This window comes from Elgaria multicarinata, chromosome 8 (assembly GCF_023053635.1).
Source record: "Elgaria multicarinata webbii isolate HBS135686 ecotype San Diego chromosome 8, rElgMul1.1.pri, whole genome shotgun sequence".
In the NCBI taxonomy this organism is placed as follows: domain Eukaryota; kingdom Metazoa; phylum Chordata; class Lepidosauria; order Squamata; family Anguidae; genus Elgaria; species Elgaria multicarinata.
Genome location: NC_086178.1, coordinates 52,409,629 through 52,435,965, shown reverse-complemented (window position 1 = coordinate 52,435,965; position 26,337 = coordinate 52,409,629). Strand labels below are relative to the sequence as shown.

Sequence of the window (26,337 nt, the reverse complement as noted above, 5' to 3'; positions counted from 1 at the left end):
TTTGTGACCCCTGAGAGCTTCTCTGAAATTTGGTCCTGTTTTAAATTTCTGTAAGTCACCATGCAGCTGCTCCTCCTCCTCCTCCTCCTCCTCCTTAATCTTCTGAAATGTCTTCAGTAATTTTAACAACAATGACAACAGGGTCTGGAACGCTGAGGAGGGTGGTGTTCAGGGGGAAATGGGCTGGCATATGAAGGGCTAAGTATGTCCCTCCTTCTGATTCTCCTCCACTTTAATAAAGAAGAAAGAACTGTCAATGTTTCATTACACATGGCTGCAGTCCAGTGCAACAGGTACTTTGCCTCTCAGTGGGAGATTAGCTGGGCACCTATTGCATTAAATACTCTTTCCATATTAGTTTTTCTGACACTTGCTCTTTAACTATTATGTTCTGACATGACCTGAAGATCTGTATCTTTGTAGGTTATGAAGTGTCAGGTGTGTGTACCTGTTCATCTCCCAAATATATATTTGGAAGAGGTTAATTTAAAGAAGTGTCTGGAATTAAAATAGTTATGAATCCACTCATAAAGGTGTCCATTTTCCAGGTATTTCCCAACATGTAGCTTAGGATGATTTATATGAGGGTTTCATCTGTGGAATAGCCCTCATGCAAAGGCTGTACCATCTTAATTACACATAGAAAAATCTGTATCTGAAATTATCCCCATGAAAAATCGGAGAACTTACATAGGAGAAAAGACTATTACACTGAGACTTAATTAATTTCAAGCCTTATGACCACTGGATTTAGCATTCCATTTATCTTTTGAAATTCTCATAAAGGGGTAACAAAAAGTATTTTCCAGCTCTTTCTGTTTTTGATATATTTATCAAGTGTACCAACAAAGTGATCCAACCAAAAAAGGCTACTAAGTCTGTTTTGTTCGCTGTTTCTCTCCACATGTCTTCAAAGGACGAAAGGTCTCTATCCCCTTTGACATCATCTTTTTGCATCTACTGAGACTCTCTGGCCAGTGCAGTGGGTTTGGTGGCCAGGTGTAAAAGAGGACAGGGCTCCTGCACCTTTAATAGTTGTGTAGAAGCATGACAAGCTAAACCTGCTAAAATTCCCTATTCTACACAACTGTTAAAACTGCAGCAGCCCTGCCCTCATCTGCGTTTCAATACCTTAACAGAGAGTCTTGTACTTCTGAATCGGAAATGAACAAATGTCGTGTTCTGCTACATTGTAGATTTCATGGACTGAACATACTTCATTTGGTAATGGTGTGTATTCTTTTTTAAAAAAAGTCATGCTTTTTTTCTTTCTGTTTTAAATGATGTTCATGTAGACGATGTTTAATAAATCATTTCTCTCAGTAAAAACAAGAAGTATTCCGATGAAATTATTACTATTATCTCCCCACCCTCCCAATGATCAGACAAAATCAAGTAGGGCTGTATCCAGTGTTGAAATGAATGGGATTTTAGTTAGACCAATAACCTGGGCTAGATCTACACTAATGCATTTTATCGCTGTTGAAGTGCACTGATAACTGATGGGGCACAATACATATTCCATATATTGCTTTGCTAGTGTTATTTCCTGCTTTTTATTCCAGATTATCCAAAATGCTGCAATAGATGTCATTGTGTATACTAAGAAGTATACATGTGCAAGAGGGATACAGTGTCACTGTAATGGGATGGTATAGATATGAGATGAAGTGTAGATCTGGGCCGAATCTACACTACTGCTTTAAAGTGCTTGATAACAGTTTTGACAACTGTTGGGGCCCAGGACACACTCCATAGACAGTTGTCAAAACTGTTATAAAGCGCTTTAAAGCAGTAGTGTAGATCCGGCCCTGGCCCCAGTGTTCTAACATGAGAACTTTTGCCCAGAAACATACACACAAACACACACACACACACAAAAGAAGTTGTCTGTTAGTCACAGCATTATTTCAGACGGAAGTATCATGGGTTCTCACTGAAGAAATCCTCCCCACCACACATTAGTATTATTTTTAGAACACAAAAAGCACTCAAATTATATCCTTAACACAACTTTATACCAACTTACAATATTATTTCTCTAGTCCTGTCTTATCCATAGGTGCTAGAAGCTGTGGGCTTTCTAGGGGGAGTCTACACACCGTTCCGAAGGCGCCCTGAAGCCACCAAAACGCTCGTGTACTATGTACCTTAATCGTCCCCAGAAGAGGCGGAGGAGGAGGCGTGCTTCGGCATTCCAAAGGGCGAAGAAAGGGGCGGCGGCGGTGGCTTCTTCCGTAGTTTGCCTCTCCAAGGAGTTTGCCTCTCCAAGGAGCGAGCACGGGGAAGATCCCCAGCCACAGCAAGTGGCTGCGTGGAAGGGGGTGGCGGAGGAAGCAGGCTGGAGACACACGCATGCACGCACGCACACACACATGGACACACGAGGCAAACTGTTGCTGGCAGCGGAGGGCGAAGGGGAGGAAGAGGCGGCGGCGCGCGCACTGCATCCCAGCCTTTCCCGCGGGGAGGGATTCTCTCTCTCTCTCTCTCTCTCTCTCTCTCTCTCTCTCTCTCTCTCCTGTCTTCCTTTGAATTCCGCGATCCATTGTCCTCATCGCTCTCGCTCAGGGCTGCTCAGGCGACACACACACACACACGCCTCCTCCTCCGACTCTTCTGGGGACGATTAAGGTACATACTACACAAGCGTTTTCGGGGCGCCCTCAAGTGGCTTTGGGGCGCCTTCGGAACGGTGTGTAGACTCCCCCCTAGTGAAGGAAACAGAGAATATAAACTTTAACAACAAATAAACAGGAGTCTGTTTTGCTTTCTTATGACAATGGCCAGAACTACACCAAGCAGGATATAGCACTATGAAAGCGGTATAAAAGGCAGGAGCCACACTACTGCTGTATATTGAAGCGCACTGACAACTGTTGGGGCCCATAAGATACATACCATATACCACCTTCATACTGCTTTCATAGTGCTATATCCTGCTTGGTGTAGATCTGGCCAATGTCTGCTGAAGCCACAGGTTATATTGCAAATTTCTTATACATTGTTGTAAACTGGATTTCTTATTTTGAAAAGGCGAGTGATAAATGATCTAAATAAACAAACAAGTTTTAAAATTTCATTGAAGCTTGCAAAGGCACTGAGCTCACAAACCTTAACATAACAAAATGAGGGGAAATTCCCTAAAGTCACCTTTTCAGGAAGGCCAGAGATATGTTGTTTGTAGTTGCACAATTCAGAAAAGTTTGCATATATGATTGAACTGCATACACTCAATATGGTAATCAATCACGGCATTCATTGTATGAAACATAACATCTAAAGTCATCACTGAGACACCACTGCTAAGCTATGTGAGGCCTATCCTGTGTCCGGAACAGGCTGAGTCACCATGCAACCTGCATATAATTATTTTTGCCTGAGCAATGCCACATTCAACAGCCTATTTTCCGCTAGAGAGGGAAATGCTACCCTCTGACCCTACTGTGAATGCCGCCTACCCTGGTTTATTTGTGGACATTCCTGGGGAAGGAGTGAGGCGCTACGCAGAGATCCCAGTGCCAAACTCTGATATAAGTAGCTCATTGGACTATATTTAGCAAACAAGAGTGGCAACTACAGACAGATTTACAGGGAAGGAGAAGAGTGAGTGCCTTGAATCACCATTATTGAATGAATGGGATGAGGTATCTTTCCTTGTTATCCTTTTGATCAATTCCCAAATAAAGAACTTGAGGTCCCATGCTGAATCCATTTCTGGCAGTCCATGGCTCATTAGTCACCCTCTCTTCTCGCCTTGGAACCCACTCTTTGGATTGCCCAAAAGCATATCTGTATCTCATTTGTTGTGCACCATCCAAGCACATTTCCTCAAAACTGCACTTTTCTGCAATTCTACCTACCCCCCCCCCCCCGATAATTGGCCAGCTCAGCTAAATGTCAATCACATGGCACAGTCTGGGTCTACTACCTCTGCATTCTACTAACATAGAGCTTTTCTACATGCAGCATTTATTTTGTGCTCATAGTTCCCAACTCATGGTTGTTTATGGGTTCTTTAGACAACATCATGAACCTCCAGTTTCACTTCTGTTTTTTCAGGCTTTCATATATTTTTTAAAGAACAGGGAAAATGGGGTATTATTTCTGAAAGCAGGGTTCCTACTTGTGTATTTGTCCTTTTCTGCTATAACACACCTCCACCTAGAGGTTATGTAACAAACAAACAGGAAAGAAAAAACTGTGAAGAGCTCAGATCTCAATTCTGCAACAAAACCAAAAGTAGATACAGGAAATTAACAGCCTTGTGTAGAAAAGCTCATTATCACTTCATTCCAGTGCATTTGAAGACCCAGCCTCAGAGACAGAGGGTCATTATTATATAAAGCAGCAGAAGCAAGGGATATCTATTTGATAATGAGATAGTAATGAGGGTATTGCCAGCCTGCCTTTAGTAGAAAAGAAGGGGGAATCCTCATGTGGCAACTGCAAAGACTGAGCGGCCAAAAGTGTGTGGTGATGTGATTTGTTGGAAGAGGATGGCATCTGAATCTTTTGCATCCTCACAAACATGGGTCCTTTGATGAATGTCATGGTGGAGGTGAAGGGTCTCATCTTTCAGAGAGTTTTATTCATTGGATTATATTATCCAACATTAGCCTAAGGCCGTTTCTACACCAACCCAAAAATCCAGGCTGGTCATAGCCCAGTCCCTGTGCTTCCAAATGATGCACAGGGACTCCTGGGGGCAAGGGGGGATTGAACATGGGTTTTCCCAGGGATAAATAATCCCTAGGAAAACCCAATACTTCCTGTGGTCTCGGGATTGTTCCAAGACTGTGGGAGGTATGTGGGCACCTATCCCGGTTCCGTCCTGCCTCCTCATGAGTAAACGTGAGGAGGTGGGAAACAGGCATGGGGGACGGAGCTCTTCAGGTGCTCTGTGCTCATTGTGGGGGAGCGGTATCATTTTTGTGTTTTTTTACTCACATTTTTGTTGGCGTGCAAGTGCGCTCATCTTCTGTTAAAAAAAAGAAAATGGTGGACACGACATCCCTCCTTCCTCCCAGGATGTTGTGCGTGTGTGTGAGCAAAGGGAGGATCTTGTGAGCAGAATATTGCGAGATCCTCCCCCCTCCTTTCCGGAATGTCGGGAGGTGTAAAAAGGCCCTAACATGAAGGGTCTCGCCTTCCAGAGAACCATAGGGATGTACCCAATGGGTTGCATTAGCCGATGTTAGTTTAACTTAAATCACATTCATTTCAGTGGGTCTACACTAAGTAGGACTAACTTTGGATACAACACATAAGACTTCACAAATCTTTGCACTTTGCTCTCATACCCACCCTAACTTGAGTGTGTGCATGACCTCAATGCTGGAGGGTATTGTGTGCCCCATGCATGTATAAAAGAAGGAGATGGAGGGATTTAACATCAAAGGGGGTATGTGGATGAGGGGAAATGAATCTTTCTTCCCCACTCCATCACTCCTGGCTGGCTAACTTCCAGTACTGGAGCCAGCTGGAGAAAAGGGGTAAGGTGGTTGGTTTAGACAATGGATCCCATAGGAATCTAAAGTAGGGGAGGAAGAAGGGCTCAGCTCCCCTCACTTGCATGTCTCTTTTGATGTTAAAATTAGGCCCACACCCTGATTTTATATGTGAATGGAGCCTGGCAGTATCCATCCCATCTAGTGTTGACCTTGGCAGCTGGGAGGGCAGTGAGGCTACAGTTCCACTGTGTCTGCCATTGTGCTTGGGCTTTGCAGTAGCTGATAGGACAGCCCCAGTATGTACAGCTGGGCTCTTTTGCTCAGCAAGTTTGCCTAAGCAATCCAAAACTCTTTATATTGCCTGTATGTTGGAAGCCTGTAGCCAAATCCATGTGTTCTGAAAGGGAGGCAATTCAGTTAAAAAGACAGTGTTAAGGTGCCCTGGAACTGGCAGTGTGTCTCTTTGTCTATTTAATCCAAGACCTTGATGCTCAGACCAAAAATAAAAGCAGAATATATGGACGCACATTACATTGTAAGATGGCTTTGGAAGGTAAGATGGCAAAGTGAGTCAGAGCAGACCAAAGTCTTCTCTTGCCTGACATTCGGTTCCCACAGTGGCCAGCCAGATGCCAATAGGAGGCCCACAAGCTAGTCAGGAGCGCAATCCCACCCTGCCACTCGACTTCCTCAGCAATTGGCATAGAGAAGCAGGCTGCCTCTGAAACTGAAGACTAGTAGCCATGATAGCCTTATCTTCCATAATATATGGAAACATGACAAATCAAGGAAGGAGAGCAGAGAAAGGGACTCTTCCCCTTACGTTGGCTGATTGCACACTCTCCCTCAAGGCCCTGGGTCAGCATCTCACATCCTTGAGCAGCTTCCAGGACCAAATACGGATTAGGATGGGCACTTTTGGGGATGATGACCAAGACAATGAATCACCCCAAAAGAGGACAAAAGATTTGCACTGTGAATTTATATATATATAGATGCAAATTTAGAAATTATTATTATTATAATATAAATAGAAACACAGCAAATTTCACCACAGGTCATATAGCTGACCTGTATGTTGGCCTGTTGTGCTAACTGTTGATGGTGAACGGTTCTTATGGTTCTTAATCTTTAAATGGGAATTGGACTGGACAACCCTTTAAGTAGAGGACACCTTCAAATAGAGAGGTGTCGTCTGTGAAGTAGGACCCCTGGACACCCTACGCTCAGCCTCTTGGGACCCCATCAAAACCTAGCTCGAACCACCTGCTCTCTGCTGCCAATGAGTACATACCTTCCCAACTCTCTCTTCCTATCTGCTCCTGGTGTGTTGCTTTAAGAGCAGGTGGCCTGGAGAGAATAACTGTCAAAGCATTTCCCAACCCAGCCACCCCCGCCTCGAGTCTGGCTGTAAGCTCCAGTCTAAATATATATCTATATACACACACGTTGGTTGCCTCCAGCTTACAACTGCCTCATAAAACCCTACTCAGGGTAACTGCCTCCTCCCAGGGTCAAGGCAATCTTTCCCCAAGCATTCTGCCAGATCTAACTGGATGTAAAAGCTGTTAACAAGGTAAGAGCTCGGGGCTGGCCAGTTGTGATTTCTGGCAGGGCAGAGGGCACAGCATGAGATGAGAGGAAAGAGCCAAACTGGATTTCGGGAGGGGGCTGTCACGGCAGGACCAATGTATGAGCTACTAATAAATAATAATGAAAATAAAATAATATGAGATATGAGGAGGAGCCACAATTTACGAAGCTAAATATAAAAATGTCTCCAGCAGACCATAATACTGGGAAGGTCTGTCAGTGTAGCAAGAGCTTCTTAGGAGGAAAAGTTCCTGGACTTCATCAAGGAAGGGGGTTTATTAAAAACGACTAACTACAGAGAAAAATGAGCCACTAACATTCTTGTTGGGATTTTTATGATTATCAATTGTGTTTTGCTACTTAACATGGCATAGATATCCTATCTACAAATGCCCTTTCGGGTTAGAGCTGAGAATTTGGCAGAGCAGGTATGAGCAGGCGAGGATCGCAAGACACTTTCCCTGCTGATTTGAAAGCTTGTGGACTAGAAACAGCAGCCATTATAAGAAAGACAACTGAAGCAAGGCTGAGCAAGTTTCTAGAGAGCTGTGACTTCTCACAATTCTCTGCCTTATTTTGAATTTATTTATTTATTACATTTCTACGCCACCCAATAACTGAAACTCTCTGGGTGGTCCACAACCATTAAAACCATAAAATATAACATATGCTACAATGTAAAAGTTTAAAAGTTTATAACTACAGTATAAAACAAAATAAAAAATCAAAATAAAACCTAGCAGCAATGCAAAGATTTGAAGTACAACTGAAACTAGACAACATTGTCTTATACTTGCAACACTCCCATGTTTTCCCAATGCTTCTTCCATACTTTTCTCTCTACAATTTTTGTTCTTGACAAGGGCCCAATCCTATGAATATTAGGATTTCCCCCCCTGTCTAAACATGCCTGGGATTGTGCCTTAATGCAGGAAAAGATGGAATAGCAGCATAATGCCTTTTTTTATTGCTGGTGCGAGTAGTGGTCCATCTGGAAGAACCCCGGTTCTAAGGCTGTTCTACACAATGTATTAATTTCTGTTACTATTCAGAGAAATCCAGATGCCAGATGGAAAAATGCCAACACAACTTAATTATTAATTATTATTATTAACTTAATTATCTTAATTATTTAAGGTCTCTTAATTATCAAAAGGCATTGCCCTTCTGAGTTTTGATTAAGAATGGACAAATCTGTTCATTTCAGTTTCTCTTGTTTTCTCATTTTTCCAACCTTAATTTCGGTTCACCCCTTGTAATTTTCCTAATATAATGCATTTTAATATTATCACAGTTACACACATTTATGTGTGCCCTTTCCCCTAATATAAGCATTTATTTATTTATTTATTTATTTATTTATTTATTTTATTACATTTATATACCGCCCCCCAGCCGAAGCTCTCTGGGCAGTTTACAACATTAAAAATAGTAAACATTAAAAGTATACAATTTTTTTAAAAACAACAACATAAAAACAGTATAACAATGAATTTAATAGGTATTCATTTATTTATTATCGGAAAACTACATTGCAAAATCCAGAGAAGTGCGAATTTTTTAAGATACTTCGGTTTCAGTTCTTGTGTTTGTTCAAACATGCAAAATTAAGTAGCCACCAAATGAATTTCGCCTATCCGTAGTGTGTGCAGACCCTTTAAGGAAATAAAGTTTCTAATCAGTGAGATACAGCTGAATATGCAGCAGTTTGTCATTTTATAAAGGGTAACACACAGAGATCCTGACAATTTCGAGGGGAATCACCACAGGTTTTGCCTTCTTCATCCCTGCATATTCCTTCCTGTGGTAAGAAGTTCAGGACATGCACAGTTGGCACTGATTATATTTACTTGTTTTGGGGAAATGGGGTATACACACTTAGCATGGTAGACAATATTTTGACATGTATGCCACCCAGAGAACCCTGATTAGCAGCATTACAGAAATAAAGTAATCCAATCAATAAAATGAAATAAATGTTAGGTTCCAAGAGCACACACTTCTTTTGAGATTTCACTTTAAAGTTTAGTTGAGTAGGAACCACTCCTACCTCTTCTCTGCTTTCTGACTAGGATTGCAGGAGGGGAGGGATGTTTTCCATTGGAGGCACCTAAGACTGTCTTTCCCTACAGGAACATTCAGCAGAGCACCACCATGGTGAGGAACATCGATGACTTTGATTTTTGCCTTCCATCGCATCCTCAGTCCATTCTGGAAGGGCTGCAGGCCTTACGTACCAACCCAAAACTCTCAGATGTCACCTTGATTGTTGGGGGGCAAGAATTCCCCTGCCACCGCAGTATCCTGGCTCTCTGCAGTCACTACTTCAATGCAATGTTTGCTGGTGACTTCATGGAAAGCTTCTCAGCCCGTGTAGAGATCAAAGAGGTGGACCCTGTCATTATGGAGTCCTTGATTGACTTTGCTTACACAGGGAAGGTGACCATAAACCAGGGGAATGTGGAGGCTTTAATTCGGACATCCAACCAACTCCACTTTCCCATCATCCGTAAAGTCTGCATTCGGTACCTGAGACAGCAGATGGATGCAACCAACTGCTTGGGCATTTGTGAGTTTGGGGAGATGCACGGTTGTCCAGAGGTGTCATCCAAGGCTTGGTCATTTCTGCAGGAGAATTTTGAGCTTGTGTCTCAACAGGAGGAGTTCCTCCAATTATCCAAAGAGAGGTTGGTTATCTACTTGTCCAACAATCTGCTCCAAGTGCAAGAAGAGCAGAGCCTAGTTGAGGCTGTGCTCAGGTGGGTGAAGTATGAAAAATCTGCTAGAGCCATGGACCTGCCAGAGCTCCTTGACCTAGTGCATCTGGTCTCATTGCCAGATCAGTATCTGCAGGACCTCTTGTCATCAGAACCACTCATTCAGGAATCGGAAGCTTGCAAGACCATCATCACCAGACATCGGAGCACGGTCAGTTCATGGAAGCACTGCAGTTCCCTAATCTAGCTCCAGTTTCAGTTTCAAGGCTAGAAAAGGGACTATGTGGCTCAATAGCAATGGAAGTACCTAGCTGCAGTTTTAGGAGCCAGTGACTTTTCTTGATATGCACATGGTGAAATCTCCTCTTCATCACAACAGTTAAAGCTGCAGGAGCCCTGCCCTCTTTTGTATCTGGTCACTCAACTGTTGTGATGAAGAGGGAATTTCACCAGGGGCTGCATACATACGAATGACACCTGCTGAAATTCCCTTTGCTATGCAAGATACAGGAGCCCTATCCTCCTTTCCATATAGCTACCCTAGCTTTACTGAATTCGGTCATACAATGTCAATACATGACATATAAAGTGTTGGAGGAGGGGGCAGAAGAGGAGGAGGAGGACACAATTATAGGCCCTCTATATTGAGCCATTGTTCTTTTTTCCTCTCTCTAAGGTGGAGAACAGGCCATTTGTCCAGCAGAGACTGAAGGCCCTTCCCCAAAAGCTTGAGGAGGTGCTGGTGGTGGTGGGAGGCAGAGCTCTGGAAGAGAATGAAGAAGAGGGGCAGCCCCCACCTATCTCCAGGAATTTTGCCTTTTATAACACTAAGACGAGTAAGTTGCCTTCTGGACCCAGCCAATGCCAGATCAGCTCCTTCCAATTCAGCACGCCTTTAAATTAGGGGAGTCATCAGGATTGGGTGGCCACTAACACATCGCCAAAAAGAAAGAAATGCAGCACCTCACCCCTGCCCCCAAAAGACAAAATCCAGATTGCATACATTTTGCATAAGCTAATTTACATGTATAGATGCAAATAGTGATTATAATTTAAATACAAATACAATACATTTTCCTGTAGTGGGGTACAGGCTTGCCAGACTGCCCTCTGGGTGCTACCTACTCATGGGCAACTTCAAGGCCCCCTGTTGCTCTTCCTCCCTCCTCCTGGTTCTTTATCCTTTAAACCAGACTTGGACAGCCTTTCAAATGGAGGGTGCCTTCAAATAGAGGACAGTCCCCTGACAACCCTTCAAATAGAGGACTGTCCTCTGTAAAGTAGGACACCTGGCCACCCTACAGTGTGATGGCAATTGCACTGCTGTAGGATTTGCAAATAGGAGAAAATAAAATAGTCTCCAGAGGTTCAGAAGTGCCATCTTTATAAATTGGCCCTCACAGGGCAGATTAATAATAATAATAATAATAATAATAATAATAATAATAATAATAATAATAATAATAATAATAATTTTATTTCTTACCCACCTCTCCCTTTGGATCAATACTTATGCCTCAGATAGCACCACTTTCTAAGGTACTTGGGGGGAAATGTTTCTAGAGCATGTTGTGATGCAGAGAAAAGGTAAGATCAGAATTCCTCAGAAACAAGAGAGAAGTAAAAGAATTAATGTTCTTTATAAGAATCTGATTATTGTTAAGTGTCTTTTACTGCATTCGAACATGGGATTGACATTGATAGCTGTGTCTATGGGACACTTAGGGTGTAATCCAACTAAAGTCCTACTTAGAGTAGACCCATTGAAATGAATGGGACTTAAATTAGTCAATGCGTCTATCTAAGCAGGACTTTAGTTGGATTTTACCCGCAGGAACAGAGGGCTAACCAGAAACATTTATGTGAGTGGTATCTTTGGGGACAGGGAATCATGCAGAATAGCCAGATATTCAATGCATATATTTAATTCTATCTAAAATTAATTGTATTAAACATAAATGCAGATATTTAATTGTATTAAACATTTTAAATAACTTTTAAAAGTAAGGGACCAGCCTTCCCCAGTCTGGTGCCCTCCAGATGTTTTGCATTTTTAACTCCCATCAGCATTAACCATCCTGGCCAGTGGTCAGGAATGCTGGGAGTTGTAGTCCAAAACATCTGGAGAGCTTCCCTTCCCTGAAGCTCTCCAGATGTATTGGGGACTAGGAAGGCACCAGGTTGGGGAAGACTGATTTAAATTAAGAAAATAAACTTTCAGAGTGGGTCCTGGGATCTCCTCAGCAAGCCACTCAGCCCCACCTAGGCCTCCCTGGTTACAGCCCTGCTGCAGAATTTTACTGATGTGCTTTTCATGGCTCTTTGCTTTCTCTTCCTCTATGGAATTTGTGTGGAACCAACACTAAAATCTCTCTCACTCTCCACAGAGTTAGTGCAGTGTTGCTAGCAAATTTTATTACATGTGTTGATTTCCCAGTTATTAGATCTTCACTTATCATGTGCCATATTGTAAGTGAAAAGGCATGAAAGATAGGTATATACACCGTTACCATTTAGACCTGTCATATCAAAACACATTATATCATCCAAGCCCACGTTACATAATAAAAACATTAATATGGGCAGAAGCAGCCATGCCTAGGACTTCAACCTAGAATTATGCAGCCACTGGCAAACAAGAGATTTCCAGATGATGTAATGTTTGGGTTCCTTTGGCGTTTGTCACTGCTGAGCAGCTGCATTCATCTCAGGCTGACACTGATAGCGGAAGCTGTCAGGCTGGCCTGCAAACACTGTATGGGGTTGGTGGTGGTAGAGACGGTGATGGGAAACTAATTTAAAGGAGGGGACAGAAACACAAGAGAGACTTTTTCACCTCTGGCATCATCTAGGCAAGATGATGCAATTGGAGTGCGTTTTTACAACAATGTGGACATGGAAACAGATAACGACCATAGATAATTACCTCCAAACACGTGCGGGTATAGATGTGACTGTCCAATACAGAAATGCTCAATTTTTCCTTCCAAACAAGTGTGGTCCCTTCCATCCCCCACCAATGGGCACTGCAGGGGAAGAGCTTCATCAGCCATGAACAAAGTAGGCTAAGAGGAAGAAATGGCATCTATATTCCTGAGGGCACATGTTCAGGCAGCATAGATGCCTAGGAGTCTTAGAAGCCATGTTTGCAAGGGCATGGGAAGGGCAGACAGGGGCAGTTCTTACTAGCTGGACTTACTAACTTAGTGATCCCTGAACCAACAAGAAGAGACTGCTATGAGAACTTGCTTCAATATGTAAAATGTGCAGTAGAGTGGCATTCTCTCATACGTTGGATGTTGCTTGTGGCATGCATACTAAGAAGGTTGGCCACCACTAAGCTAGGGATCAAAAGTCAGGTTAAAGGGACTTATGAGCCTTGTGGTTCCTGGGGCCATATCTTCTAGATCTTCTCCACAGCTCAGAGTGTGCACAGAGGCCTTGTTTCCTGATCAGTCATGGGAAATGGGCCAGCAGCAATAAGAATGAATAGCAGAAAAACATTACAGAATTCTGGCAAAACATGTAATCCATATTCACATTGCTGTTATGTCAGGAATAAAAGCATCTGTGCAGATACAGTACACTCTTATCATCTTGTGCAAGGCTAGAACCCCAGGAAAATTAGAGCATTTGACTGCTTTGGACTGTTTGAGGGGTACTTACACACTTGGTTTTCCCATTTCAGAAGGCTGGATTGCTCTGCCCGATTTTCCAGATTACAATAAATGGGGCTTTTCTATGATAGCTCTAAACAATGATGTTTACGTCACAGGTAAGGATGGTGCTCTTTCCGAACCTATGTTGTTACCAATCCTCTGAAACTTTTTGTGCCTGTTCCTATACTTTCTGGTGGATCCTTGGTTTTGTTTGTTTTCTGATTTCGAACAGAGAAATTAAATTATGGCACCCAAATCTCATAGTCAGCTGATAAAGGTAAATTTAACTGAATTTCACCATTTAATCAGATATATTTTGCCCAGAAATTCTGCAAATTTTGAAAGGCTTGCAAGAAGATCAGAAGCAAAATAAATTAGGGTAAAAAGAAGCTGTATTTATTTATTGCATTTTTATATCGCCCAATAGCCAAAGCTCCCTGGGCAGTTCACAAAATTCTGAAACTGGCACAAAAAGAATGGCTCCAAGCCCTCCATGTGACTCTGTTGGCTATTTCTGTTTCCAGGTGGCTCCAGAGGATCACAGAATGATACATGGTCCACAACCCAGGCCTGGTGCTTCTGCCTCAAGAAGGGTGCCTGGAAGCCCATTGCTCCAATGCTGAAGCCCCGAACAAACCATGCCAGTGCTGTTCTCAATGGAGAGATCTATGCCATTGGTGGTAGGGAATGAGATTCCAGTAGTGGATACGGCTGAAGGCAAAAAAGGCCGGGACAAAATTACTGACATATTTTATCGTAAAGCTCCTACTGTCAGTAGCTAAGCCTTAGGAGAGGGGTTCCAACCTTTAAGAATGTGCTAAACACTGCACAAAAGCTGGGGGAGCACCAAGCAATCAGTAATTAAGGGAAAGGGGTTGGGGCATTCTGGGGAAACTCAAGAGGCCTGCATTGGCAGCCCAGGCAGGGTAGATTAGGTCCCTGAGCCTGAGGTTCTACACCTCTGCTCTACAGGCTTGGGAACATCAGGGGTCCTTGAGAGAAACCTGACTGAGCAGTTTCCATCTGCATACAAAAATGCACCAGCTGTGCTTCCAGAAGTGACTTCTCCATAAGCTGGAAGTGGCTGGAGATACCTGGAAATGTGTGGCGCATCACTGGGGAAAGGCAGAGCAGCATTCTACTAGATGCATAAATGGGGAAGGTTGGTGATTAATCTAAGGTGATTATGAAGGCTGCTGAAGGTGCCTTCTAAGGCCTTCTCTACAAGGGGTGTGAATGAGGGGTGGGGGGAAACATTTCTGGCTGGATGGCTATCCAAGCTGAAGACATGTCAGCTATGATAGAAGACCATTCTCTGGGAAGTATGGAGTACAATGCTTGGGGCTCCCACAGAATCTCTAACCAGGAACTAATAAGTACGAGTCTTGCTTAGCTTGAACAATATAGCAGCATCATGTGCCCTCCAGCCATTTTAGGTCTAGCTTGAATATAAAAGGCAGCCTTTGTAGGGCTGGAATAAACACAGACTCCCTACATGCCAGGCTCACAGGGAAACACATTACTTAGGGCACCCATACTGCTCAATGCATATCTCTGTAGGCCTCTGCTCCACTTAAACCTTCTTTTATATATCTCACATGCTGTGTAGGCACAACGCTGGATGTTGTAGAGGTGGAGTGCTATGATCCTTATAATGACAGCTGGTGCTTTGTCAGCCCTGCCCTGAAGTACGTCAGCAACTTTGCCATAGCCGGGTGCCTTGGGAAGTTGTACCTCATCGGCTCTTGTGCTATCAAATACAACGCGTTAACCTTGCAGTGTTACAACCCCGCTATTGGTAAGAATGATCAGAGAAGTCCTTGCGGGAAATCAGCTTTCCTAGACTGAGCAGGCCATAGGCACATTGACCAGCAAGATCCTTTCTGTTTTGCAGCCTTTGAAACAGGCAGCTTGAGAGATTTCTAAACTCCTTACAAACATGGGATTTGTGGTCATCATTGGTATTCAAACTGAAGCCCATTACCTCCTCCCTTGTATATTGGAAGAATATACAAGACTTGAAAAATTATAGCCATGATGATAGGTTGTGTGTGTCAAGGGAGGAATACATTGTTTATTATTTATTTATTTAAAACATTTCTTGGCTGCCTTTCAGGGCAGAAACCCTCACAAGGCGGCGTACAACAATAAAATACACAAAATATTAACAGCAATAAAATATTAAAAATATTAAAAGCAATAAAACAGCAATTAAAACAATAAAACCAACAATAAAACCTGCAGGAACAAGAAAAACAGCAATAATAACAATAACAATACTCATCCTGGGAAGGCCATGGTAAAATAAAATGTTTTTAAGGCCTTCTTGAAAGCTTGCAAGGAAGGTGCATGGCGGACCTCTGATGGAAGGTTCCTTTTACATTCCTTTTCCCCTCCCTCCCTTCCTCCTTCCCATAATATTTGTTGTCAGTGAGGGTTGGGCCTCCTAGTGTCGATAGCAGGATTTTGCTCTCATTGATACAGTTGCTCCTAAGTGCAGTACTTTACTTTTCCCCTTAGGAGTAAATTAGGGTGACCAACTGTCAGGATTTCCCCGGATTTGTCCTGGTTTTTGTTCTTTCCATGGTGTCAGGGGGGATTTTCTATAATTTTCAATAATGTCCTGGAATGACACACCTTCCCCTTTAAGGCTGCCATTAGCATGGCAGGAGGGAGTGACATGCTTTCTTGAGGCACATCATTCCCCCACCCCGAGCTCCAATTGAGGTCTTAAAGGGGAAAGTGGGTCATTCGTGGACATTATAGAAAAGGCCCCAATTGGAGTGGATGGTGGTGGTGCAGAATGAAATCCTTTCCCCTCCTCCACTCCAATCGGGTTCTTTAAGGTGGCGGGGGAATAACGTACTTTCTGCAGGACTCAGAAAGCTGCTTCCCCACACACACACACTAGGTGTCCTCTTTTTTGGTTTCCCAAATATGGTCACCCTACCATATTTGGGAAACCAAAAAAGAGGACGCCCAGTGGGGAGGGGCTGGAAAGTAGATTTCCAGAGTTCCCGGAAAGCACATCATTACCCCCCCTGCCACCTTAAAGGCTCCAATTGGGGTGGAGGAAGGAAAAGCATGTCGTCCCCCCCCACTGCTCCAATCGGGGCATTTTCTATAATGTGCTGGAATGACATGCTTTCCCCTTTAAGGCCCCCATTGGAGCAGTGAGGGGGAATGATTCACCTCCAGAAAGCACAATATCCACCCCCCCCACCGCCATGCTAATGGCGGCCTCAAAGGGGAAAGGGTGTCATTCCAGGACATTATAGAAAATTACAGAAAATCCCCTCTGACACCCAGGATAGAACAAAAACCAGGACAAATCCGGGGAAATCCTGACAGTTGGTCACCCTAGAGTAAATGCCAACCATACTTTCTCCCATTTCAGTAAAAAGGGAAGGATCTACACTACTGCTTTAAAACGGTTTATAACGATGGGTGAAAAAAAAAGATTAAAAAAAAACAAACGGTTTATAACAGTAGTGACAACTGTTGGGGCGCAGGACACCCTCCACATACGGTTTTCAAACCGATTTCAAACTGTCATATCCTGCTTGGTGTAGATCTAGTCAAGGTGTGTATTCATGTACACCAGTGAAGGGGGGTGGCCAGTGGTGGTGGGAGCTAAAGTTCAGCTCCCAATCCTTGGTGATGCCAGCCATTGAGAATGATGCCTAATCCTATCCACAGAATAGCCCCATGTTCAGTTCTGGGTTTTGGCCATGCTAAAGGGCTGTGGAATGTGGGAACTTTCACTTTGTAGATATGAATAATGGACTTGCTCTTGATTGCCTGTGACGTGCTTGGTATGTTAGGGTCTTACTGCATTTATATGGCTTCTTATTTATTGATTTTGATGTGCAAGAAGCAAAAAAAGGGGGGCTGGAGGGAGAAGGGGTTTATGGCATGGGACTTCCTGCAGTGGAACACAGCCCAGGGTGCATTGTCTATTACATACCTTATTTCAGCTCAATTCCTGGGGTTGCGCATAATGCTTGTTTATCCAGTTGACAACAGCATGGGCATTTGCGATGATCATTTGCTAGACCTCCAAGCTATTTGTTTCTCATATCTTTTAGAAGCTTTCAGCAAGCATCCACTTGCTCCTTGTAAACAGTTGAGGCTATTAGGTGCAATGTGACTCAGCTGTAGTCTGCCTGGAGGACCTTGGATAACAGTCATGGGATATGCATGTGTCATATGATAAACAGCTGCAGCAGCACCTTCCATTTTCATTTCATGAGATGCTATATAGAAAGGACGGTGTTGATGAACATGCCATGTTGGCTGGTTCTGTTCCTCCCCATCTCACTATGTTATATACTAAACGTTGACCATGCTTTGGGACTTTCTGCTTTTTTTTTTTGCCTATTTAAATGTGTCTTTTATTTACTGCCTTACCTGCCCATACGCTTTTCTCTCGTTATCAACGGCCCACCCTGAGTGATTGTTAGGGATGAGTAAGCTGTTTTTCCTAGCCTGACAAGGGTGATTGGGAATGACGTGAATAAATTTTCTCCCAGCCCCTGGTGACACCAATCATTGAGAATGATGCCTGCTCCTATCCACAGGATAGCCCCATCTTCAGTTCTATTTCTTGGCCATGCTAAAAGGTTGAGGAATGTTAGGAAACCATGCCAAAGAGTTGGGAATGCTGGACTAGATAGACCTGTGGTCTCTTCTAATGTACTTAACTTGGACAGCTCTCTCGCTGACACTGATTTTATACACAAAAAACTCTATTGACATTTGAAGGCTTGATCTGAATTATGTAAATGATAACAAGAAGACTCAAACTGCTGTGCTTGAACGACCTCCGCAGCTCACACCTCTGTCCTGCTCCAGTTCTAGCCCATCTTCTTTGAGCTTAATCTGTCATTCTAATAAGGCTTCTTTTTAATCTATAAAAAAGTGGTCTTTATTCAAGTGTGTTGAAACTTTTCATGAAAGGATTAAAAAGACTTCTTTTTAATCTATAAATAAGTAATCTTTGTTCAAGGATGTTGAAACTTTTCATGAAAATGATGGGTTATTATATTGTTGTTCTTGTTCTTGTTCTTGTTGTTGTGGTGGTGGTAGATGTCTGGAGTGCAATTGCATCCCCCTTCATCCCAAAGTACCTATCTGCTCCCCGCTGTGCCTCCATGCATGGAGCCATCTACCTTATTGGTGACAACACAAAGAAGGTCTATGTGTACAATCCAGATGCTAACATATGGCAGAAGGTGGGTAAGTGGAGAATCATATCAGTCTAATCTACCTCACAGGATTGTTAGGAGGAACAAATTTATTTATTTTTATCCTACCTTTTCCCAGGTTGAATTTGCTTAGATAAAAATAAAAGCTGCAAGCCGGAAGCTTTAGTATACTAAGGGCACAATCCTATTCCAGATGCCCATCAGTCTCTGAACTCGGAGGCTGACATGCACCCCATGCAAAGCAGGAGGAGCGTGGAGGTGATCTTTGCCTCCATGTTTCTCCTACTCTGCACTTTTACTAGATGGGTGTTTTTGCCCTTCTAGCTAGGACTCTGCAGAGGGCAAGGAAGAGCTGGGGAGAGCTCATATCTCTGCTTCTCCTCTCCTCTCCTCTTTCTCTCCTCTCCAAGGGAAGGAGGGGGCGGGAAGCTTGGACTCCTGGGTCCAAGGTTGGAGAGCTGTCTCTGACCTCAGATCCAGGAATCAGAATTATTGAATGCCAGCCCCCACCCCACCCCTAGGTGTGGTCAAGGGGGCGTAGGACTGCTCTCTAAAAGAACAAAGATTAAAAAAGAAACTAATGTGGAGCACATAACATTGAAAACAGTGGTAAAATAGGAAACAGAAACTGTGAGCATCATCAGATGGGGAGGGGACCACGTTTCCCTACCGTTGCTATGGCCTCCTGCTGCTGTCCCACAATAGAGACAATTTCTTTACACACAGAAAGAAAGAGGAAGCAGCAACAACCATGTGGCCCATTCAGAGGGCATTTTTATTGCACTGCTTTCCCTGCACACAGCAGGAAATGGTGGCAAGTTTCACTTTTAAAAAATAAGTTGGATTTAACTGAGATACGCAGGAGGCAGACAGCATCATGAAAAGGACACGCAAAAAACCACGAGTGGGGAGTAATGAGCATGTGATAAAACGCTTGTCTGATGATGCTCCATATCCATGGCCTTGTTCTTTGAAAGGACAGAATAAAAATATAATAACAAACCAAAGTACCCCACTAGCTTCATTTTTTTTTTAAAAAAAAAAGACAATTAAAGGGAAGCCATGTGGGTTTGTTGTTGCTTTTTTGTAGATGTGAATAATCACATCTTTCTAGTGCACATTTGATTAGAAAATAGGCTACTTTGCAAAGAAGAAAAAAGAAGAAGACGCCCCATAGACATTTCTTCATTATATTTCCAAGGAGAATGTGTACATGAGAGTGGCTACACATTTCTATGGCCCATAGGTTAGTTGAGAAGGGGTTAAAGACATAAACACACACACACACACACTTCTTTTTTTTACACTGCCTTAGTAGAATGGTGTCTTGTCACCAAAACAGACTCTGTGGTCTTTGATGTACAGGCGAGCGCCCGCGTTCCAGCATGGCAAGAAGCCTATTCCTTGAGTGAGGGTATCCCAGACAGCAGGACAGCATGGCCTTGTTCCCCTGGCCTGCTGGCTTTGGTGAAGATATGTGTAATGTTGTTGGAGGCTTGGTTTACGCAGCGTCATTCTGAAATCCTGCTGCAGCTGTTCGCATGGCGTCAGTGCTCAGCTGACCGTGTAGCGCCCACACCAATCCTCAGGACAGGTGCAGAGAACACCCTGCCAGCCTCTTCATCTCTGTAGATTTATGAATAATGCTTAGCGCTGTCAGTTTCCAGTCATCCATTGGTTATGCTCTTGCCAGTGGCCTCTTTAAAACTTTCATTGTAACATCTTTTCAGCGAGCAGTTTCTCTGCAAGCACGTCTTTTGCCTGGCTGTACCCAAGAGCTATAGATTAGCTGCTTCTTTAGCACCTTGCTTTGTCAAGATCTACACACACACACAATTTTCCTCTCCATTTCATCTTTCCTTTCAGTGTGGAATAGCTTGGCTTGTACCCAAGAGCAATTCATGCACAAATTCATTCATCCATTGCTATTTTAATTGTGTTCACGGCTATCCACGGTGCATGGTGGCAGCAAGTAGTATAAATGAGGGGAGGCAGTGGGGGCTTTCCGTTGGCCATTAGGCTCACTGGGCCCGCCCCCTCCCGCAGCTTCTGGTGACCAATAGGAGGTTGAAGTGTTACTTCATTGGCATCCTTCCTATTTCCTTTCGCCTCACAGCGGTGTTGCACTAGGGAATTTTTCAGAGTAGGAGGGGCCTGTTTGTCTACCACTGTTGGTAATAATGGCATCCTATGTGTTGTTCTGTGGCAGTAAAACTGATTCATAGGCTATGGCTGCCAACATGTCATGCTAACCTGTGACTCACCATCTTATTGTTTGCTTTCTCCTAGATTCAGGCATCAACTCAGCTGAGGTGAAGGCAAATACTGGAATGGATCCAGACTTACTCATACTAGTAGACTAAATTAGTGACTCACTTAAGTCCCACTGATATCAAAGAGGACCTAACTAAATGTTCTCCTAATCACACATAGTGGAGTTGTGTGATAGTTTTCCTTACTTTTGTGTAACTGCATATGGCTCCAATTCAGGACCACAGTGTTCCAGGAGGACTTTTTAAAATCTTCCCTCCATTTTAACCCTAAAATTCCACTCCCATCCTGTGGCAGGCTGAGGGGGCTTTAAAAAAAAGAGGGGGGAAAGCCTCCATTGACTACACTATGCATGATTATTAGAATGTTTAGTTTGACCCTGAGTCTCACTAAGTCTGGATACAATTCAATGTTAATGTTGGTTAGAATAGAAAAGGTCTCCAACAGTTTTGGGATGATGGGCACATTTGGAGTTTTGAAAAAGTGTTATGGGCAGCATCACAAAATGACTACTATGTGAGGGGGATGTCTGTTTACAAAACGGCTGTTGTAATGGGGGCAGCCAGTCACAAAACACCCATTTCACAGAAGGGCAAAGCGGAGAGGCATAAAGACAAATAACTTGCCCTGGAGATATGGGGACTGAGACACAAAGCCACTCCTTTGAGTCCCCCACCGTTCTCTCCCTCCCTCCCTCTCTCTCTCTGGCTCTTTCTACACCTAAGGGTGTAGAAACCCTTAGGTGTAGAACCGCCCAGAGAGCTCCGGCTATTGGGCGGTACAGAAATGTAATAAATAAATAAATAAATAAATAAATAAGGATGCAGAGGGACACAGGGGAGACAAACCCGAGATTTCCAGCTTCTGGGATTGTCGCCCTGCGTCCAGACAGCCATGCAACATCCCGGAAGTGAAGAGGGACATCATGCCTGTTAGAGCCGCCATTTTTTTTAAAAAAACACACACATAGGACCTGGGAGCACAATTGTGCTCCAGCAACATGTAAGTTCAAAAAACAAATAAAAAAAGGCGTAAACCTGCTCTCCCCCCTGGATGTCCCTGGACACCCCCCAGCCCGGCTCCTTCACTCTGCTGACCCCTGCTACTCATGGGGAGAAGGGAAGAAGCCAGGATGGGCGCCCACACTGCCCGTGGTCCTCAGGATTGTCCTGGGACTGCGGGTAAAACCGGCATAACCAAGGTCTCAGTTATCCCGGGGAAATGGAGGGATTGTCCCTGCCTGCTCCCGGGATCCTGTGCATCATTTGGACACATAGGGACGATACCGGGAAAAATCAACGGTGTAGAAAGCCCCCCCCCGGACCACCCCTCAAACTCTCTCACACACCCCACTCTCCCAGTACATGAGCTCCACTCACCCCAGTCAGTTCATTTCCCTCTCTCCTTCAGGATCATCCACCAAACATACACTCACAAACACATTCACACTCAAAGCACTGCCAAACTTTTATACTACCCTCAAAACTTCTCGATGAAGGGTGGTTAACATAAATTGCAAATAATAAAATAAATAAAATATAACCAGTGTGTACCAAATCCATTTTTGCATGTCTTGTGGAACTATCCTGACAACTTAATGTTAATGATAGGCCAAGCGGGGGGGGGGGGGGGGAGGTATGATATTAACTTGCAGTATATTTTCAGCCAGCAGATGCCACCATCTGTTTTTTCCAACTAGCATATGGTCCCATCCATCAACTATGTACAGGTTGTATGTTGATCAACTGTTTCCTCATCTATAACTATTGTTGCTGTATGAATAAAATCCGCTGTGATTTGATATGACCTACCATGTAATACATATCCCAGATGTGAATTATATCAATTCTATGTTTGCAGATGCAACAGCTTCACACCCTGCATGAAAATGGAGGGATGGTACCTCTTGGAGGTAAACTCTTTGTCACTGGTGGCTACTGGAAAGGTATGGATGGCGACTATCAGGTGGAGATGGAAATTTATGACTGTGCCAAGGATGTCTGGACAAGGGAAGGACCCCTCCCGTGCTTATGGCTCTATCATAGCTCCTCTTCTATCTTCATGGACACGTCACAGTGGAGGGAACCTTTCCTGAGAAATGGTTTGTAACAGGAGAAGATGGAATAAGGCCTCCACCATGGATTTAGAAAAGGAATGGATTTCTTTTCAGGATCTGATTTTTACACTTCTCTTTGCATCCATCACCTTGTTCTGACTTTACAATCATTATTGTTTCCCCACTACACCCCTTATTGGGCTTAACCAGCTTGTACCCAGAGTAGGATGAATAACTGGTCACATCAGTAGCATTTAAAGCACCATTGGTAAAAATTGAAGGATAGGATTATACAACTGACAAGGAGCAGAGGTGTAAATTAAGACCCTGTGATGGTTGGCTGGGCTTGAGGGGAGTAATAGTCCATCACATCTGCAGGGAACCAGGTTGGGGAAGGCTGCCCTATAATGAGCATTTCCTCAAAACAAATCACAGTGTTGACACTAACTACATTGCTAAACATGAAGCACTAGAACAAACAATGCCAATGAGGCTTAAGGATTAGGTCACACATGTTACTTCCGTCTTCTGCCTTCACTCATGAGAGTACCTACCAAGATAAGGTGTGAGCCAGGAGTGTACAGAACTCAGCTGTGGAAAGGCCTGCCATTTCTAAAATAGCTCAATTTTACTTCTAGAAAGTTGCCACAGCTGATCTGTGAGATTCCAGTGCAGAACACATAATAAATATGATGCTTGTATTATACTCAAATAGATGACTTCCAAGAGATAAGGGAGCCAATTCTGCACAGTGCTAAGTGAGCATATGTCTATTGATTTCATCAATTGCTTAAATTTGATGGATTATGATCAGTGTCTGAAGGGGGCAAAGTAGCATGAGCCAGCTCTAAACCAGAATTTAGTGTTAATTTGAGATCATAGTGGCTAATGTTGACAGGTGACATAAGTGACTCATTTATGTGGGAGAGGTGTTTCCCTGGGTAATCTGGGATTCTTATTTATATATCTATTTTTATTGCGCTAGGATTATTTCTGCATTTAATGAAGCACATTCCTGCTCTTTTTATTTATCTTGCGTATTGTTTGTATTCATTTTAGTTTGAAATAGAAATTGGACATATTAATATACTTCTTCCTATTGGTCACTGCAATCTGGTTACTATGATCAAGCCCTCTGAGAATAACTCCATCTTGTTATAATAAATTACGTAGTCCTTTTTTATTTTTACTGACATTGGTATTTGCTCAGGTAACTATATTTTATTTTAGGTAAGTTTTAAATGCTGGACAGTTCTCTTCCATCCACATGAGAATCTTTTAAATCTAGAGAAGAGGGGTAGAAACCTGTGATGTTTATTGAATTCTCTCATCTTCCCTAGCCAGCATGTCCAGTGGACATGGATGATGGGAGTTGTAGTCCAACAAATATTTGGAGAGCCCTATTTTATATGAATGACATGTCTGTAGCTGATTAGTGACCACAAAACTCATATAGTGTTAGATCCAAATTTAGGTGCATGTAACTGGGCTGGCAGAAGCTGATTTCCTCACCCACTCCTTTCCACAGCAGTCTCTTCAGCCCCCTGAAATTACTACACAGAGAGCTGAGGAAGTCTGCTGGATGGGGTGAGCTATAGGGTGGTTAGAGGGGGGATCCTCAAAAATAAGGGAGTGGGGCCTTCCTGGAGTGGAGGCCTTCCATTCACAGAAGGCAGATAATGGATCCAACCCACAGACATTTTTTTTCTTGGCATAATTTCTATTATGTGTTTAGGGACAGCAAAACAGTAGCTTATGGGTTCACACAACATCAGTCAAAACTAGTCTACATAATCTCTTCTTCTCAAGTTATTTGTGAATCTTTTAACTATTCATACTATAGTAGTATTGAGAATCCTGGAAAGATCATTTTTAAAATTAATATATCAGAAAGTACAATGTTGTGCTCTCATGATCTAAACTTGGTTCGTGTTATTCATAGACCTACCTTCTCCAACCTGGTGCCCTCCAGATGTGTTCAACTACAAGTCCCATAATTCCTTGTGGCCAGTGTCTGAAGGAGGCCAAAAGTAGCATGAAACAGCTCTAAATCAAGAATGAATTGTTAATTTGAGATCATAGTGGCTAATGTTGACAGGTGACATAAGTGACTCATTTTTATGGGAGAGAAGTTGGAGAAGCGTGCTCTAGGACAGTGTTCTTCAACTGGTCCAGACCTGAGACCCACCTTGGACTCCCAACCTTCAACATGGGACCCAATTTCACAATTTTCTCCATGCCCAACATGGTGGCAAGACCCATCTGGACTGATCTCACGATGACGCACCAGTTGAAGACCACTGCTGTAGAAGATCAGAACCTAACCAAATTGCTACAGCAAGCCAGAACAGACACAACAAGCCTAGAGACAAGATTATGGGACTATAGTGTGATGTAGTGAGGTTATGGTGATCAAACCTGGATTGATAATAGGGGACTTCCATTCAGTAACAAACTAGGAGAATCCTAGTAAATTCTATAGATCAGAAAATTCTTCATATCTGACTATAATTAAGATTATTATAACTGCTTATTACCATGCAGCCTGATACATAGCACTAAATCTCTCAATGGAATTTGCTGCCAGGCAAGTATGTGTAGGATAAGATTGCAGCCTTAGAGACATGAGAGTTCATTACAGTGATCAGAGTTTATCGGTGTGTTGGTTTTAAGCATAGAGGGCACAATGCAGCAAAGGACCTAATGAAATGAGGAGATAGTTGTGACTAAGCTAAGCCCTATTAATTTCAGAGCATATAAATTTTATTAGATTGTGCCTTGTGAGACTTTCCCTGTAAGCATCGATTCATAAGTAGGTTCATGTAAGCTGCAATTCATGAGTAGTGATTTCAATGAGGTGAATGTGTAAATATAGTTAGAATCACACTCACAACCTTATTTTCTATTATCTTTTCTGTGATTATAATTAGCATACATTTCTTTGAAAAATGATGTTGCTTTAGTATATGTAGCTGAGTTTATTTTCATTGTTTTATGTCTACGTTAAATATCACTTTCACTAACAATCATGAAGGAAATGGACAGGTCACGTAGCATTCTGAACATTATTAATCACGGTTAAATCCAGAACACTTACTATTGAACTTTTGCAAGGGGCTGCTATAAGCCTGGTGCTACTCATATTTTTTTTTTACTAATGACATGGATAGAAACGTTCAAGGTGAACATGCACATTGGATTTTATAGATGACACATGGAGGAGTTGCAAACCAGGCAAAGAAGGAGATTAGAATTCAGAACGAGTTTGATAAACTTGAGAATGGGGATGAGAACAGCAGAATGAAATGGAGCGTTTCTGTTTATGGCCACAAATGTCCATTTGGAGCAGGCCAGATAGCAAAAAAAGGAGCATTTCTGTTT

General features: G+C 43.0%; 1 protein-coding gene across 2 annotated transcripts; it reads left to right on the top strand.

Annotated features, from left to right (window-relative positions):
* The first annotated feature begins 6,938 nt into the window (after window positions 1-6,938).
* On the top strand, window positions 6,939-23,027 carry KLHL30 (kelch like family member 30). Of its 2 annotated transcripts, none has more exons than XM_063132363.1 (8): window positions 6,939-7,029; window positions 9,179-9,974; window positions 10,440-10,599; window positions 13,452-13,538; window positions 13,947-14,102; window positions 15,032-15,220; window positions 18,511-18,656; window positions 22,761-23,027. In XM_063132363.1, the coding sequence occupies exons 2-8, from the start codon at window positions 9,201-9,203 to the stop codon at window positions 23,007-23,009; spliced, it is 1,761 nt and encodes a 586-aa protein (XP_062988433.1). In that variant the 5' UTR covers window positions 6,939-7,029; window positions 9,179-9,200; the 3' UTR covers window positions 23,010-23,027. The 2 variants fall into 2 exon arrangements, with proteins under 2 accessions (XP_062988433.1, XP_062988434.1); XM_063132364.1 differs by having other exon boundaries at window positions 18,511-18,660; window positions 22,761-22,868.
* Window positions 23,028-26,337: the final 3,310 nt, after the last annotated feature.

Coding starts and splice junctions, on each gene's coding strand:
- KLHL30 (XM_063132363.1), top strand. CDS start 9,201: ATGGTGAGGAACATCGATGACTTTGATTTTTGCCTTCCATCGCATCCT. Junction 15,221..18,510: donor GTGTTACAACCCCGCTATTG/GTAAGAATGATC, acceptor TGGTGGTGGTAG/ATGTCTGGAGTGCAATTGCA. Junction 18,657..22,760: donor ATGCTAACATATGGCAGAAG/GTGGGTAAGTGG, acceptor CTATGTTTGCAG/ATGCAACAGCTTCACACCCT.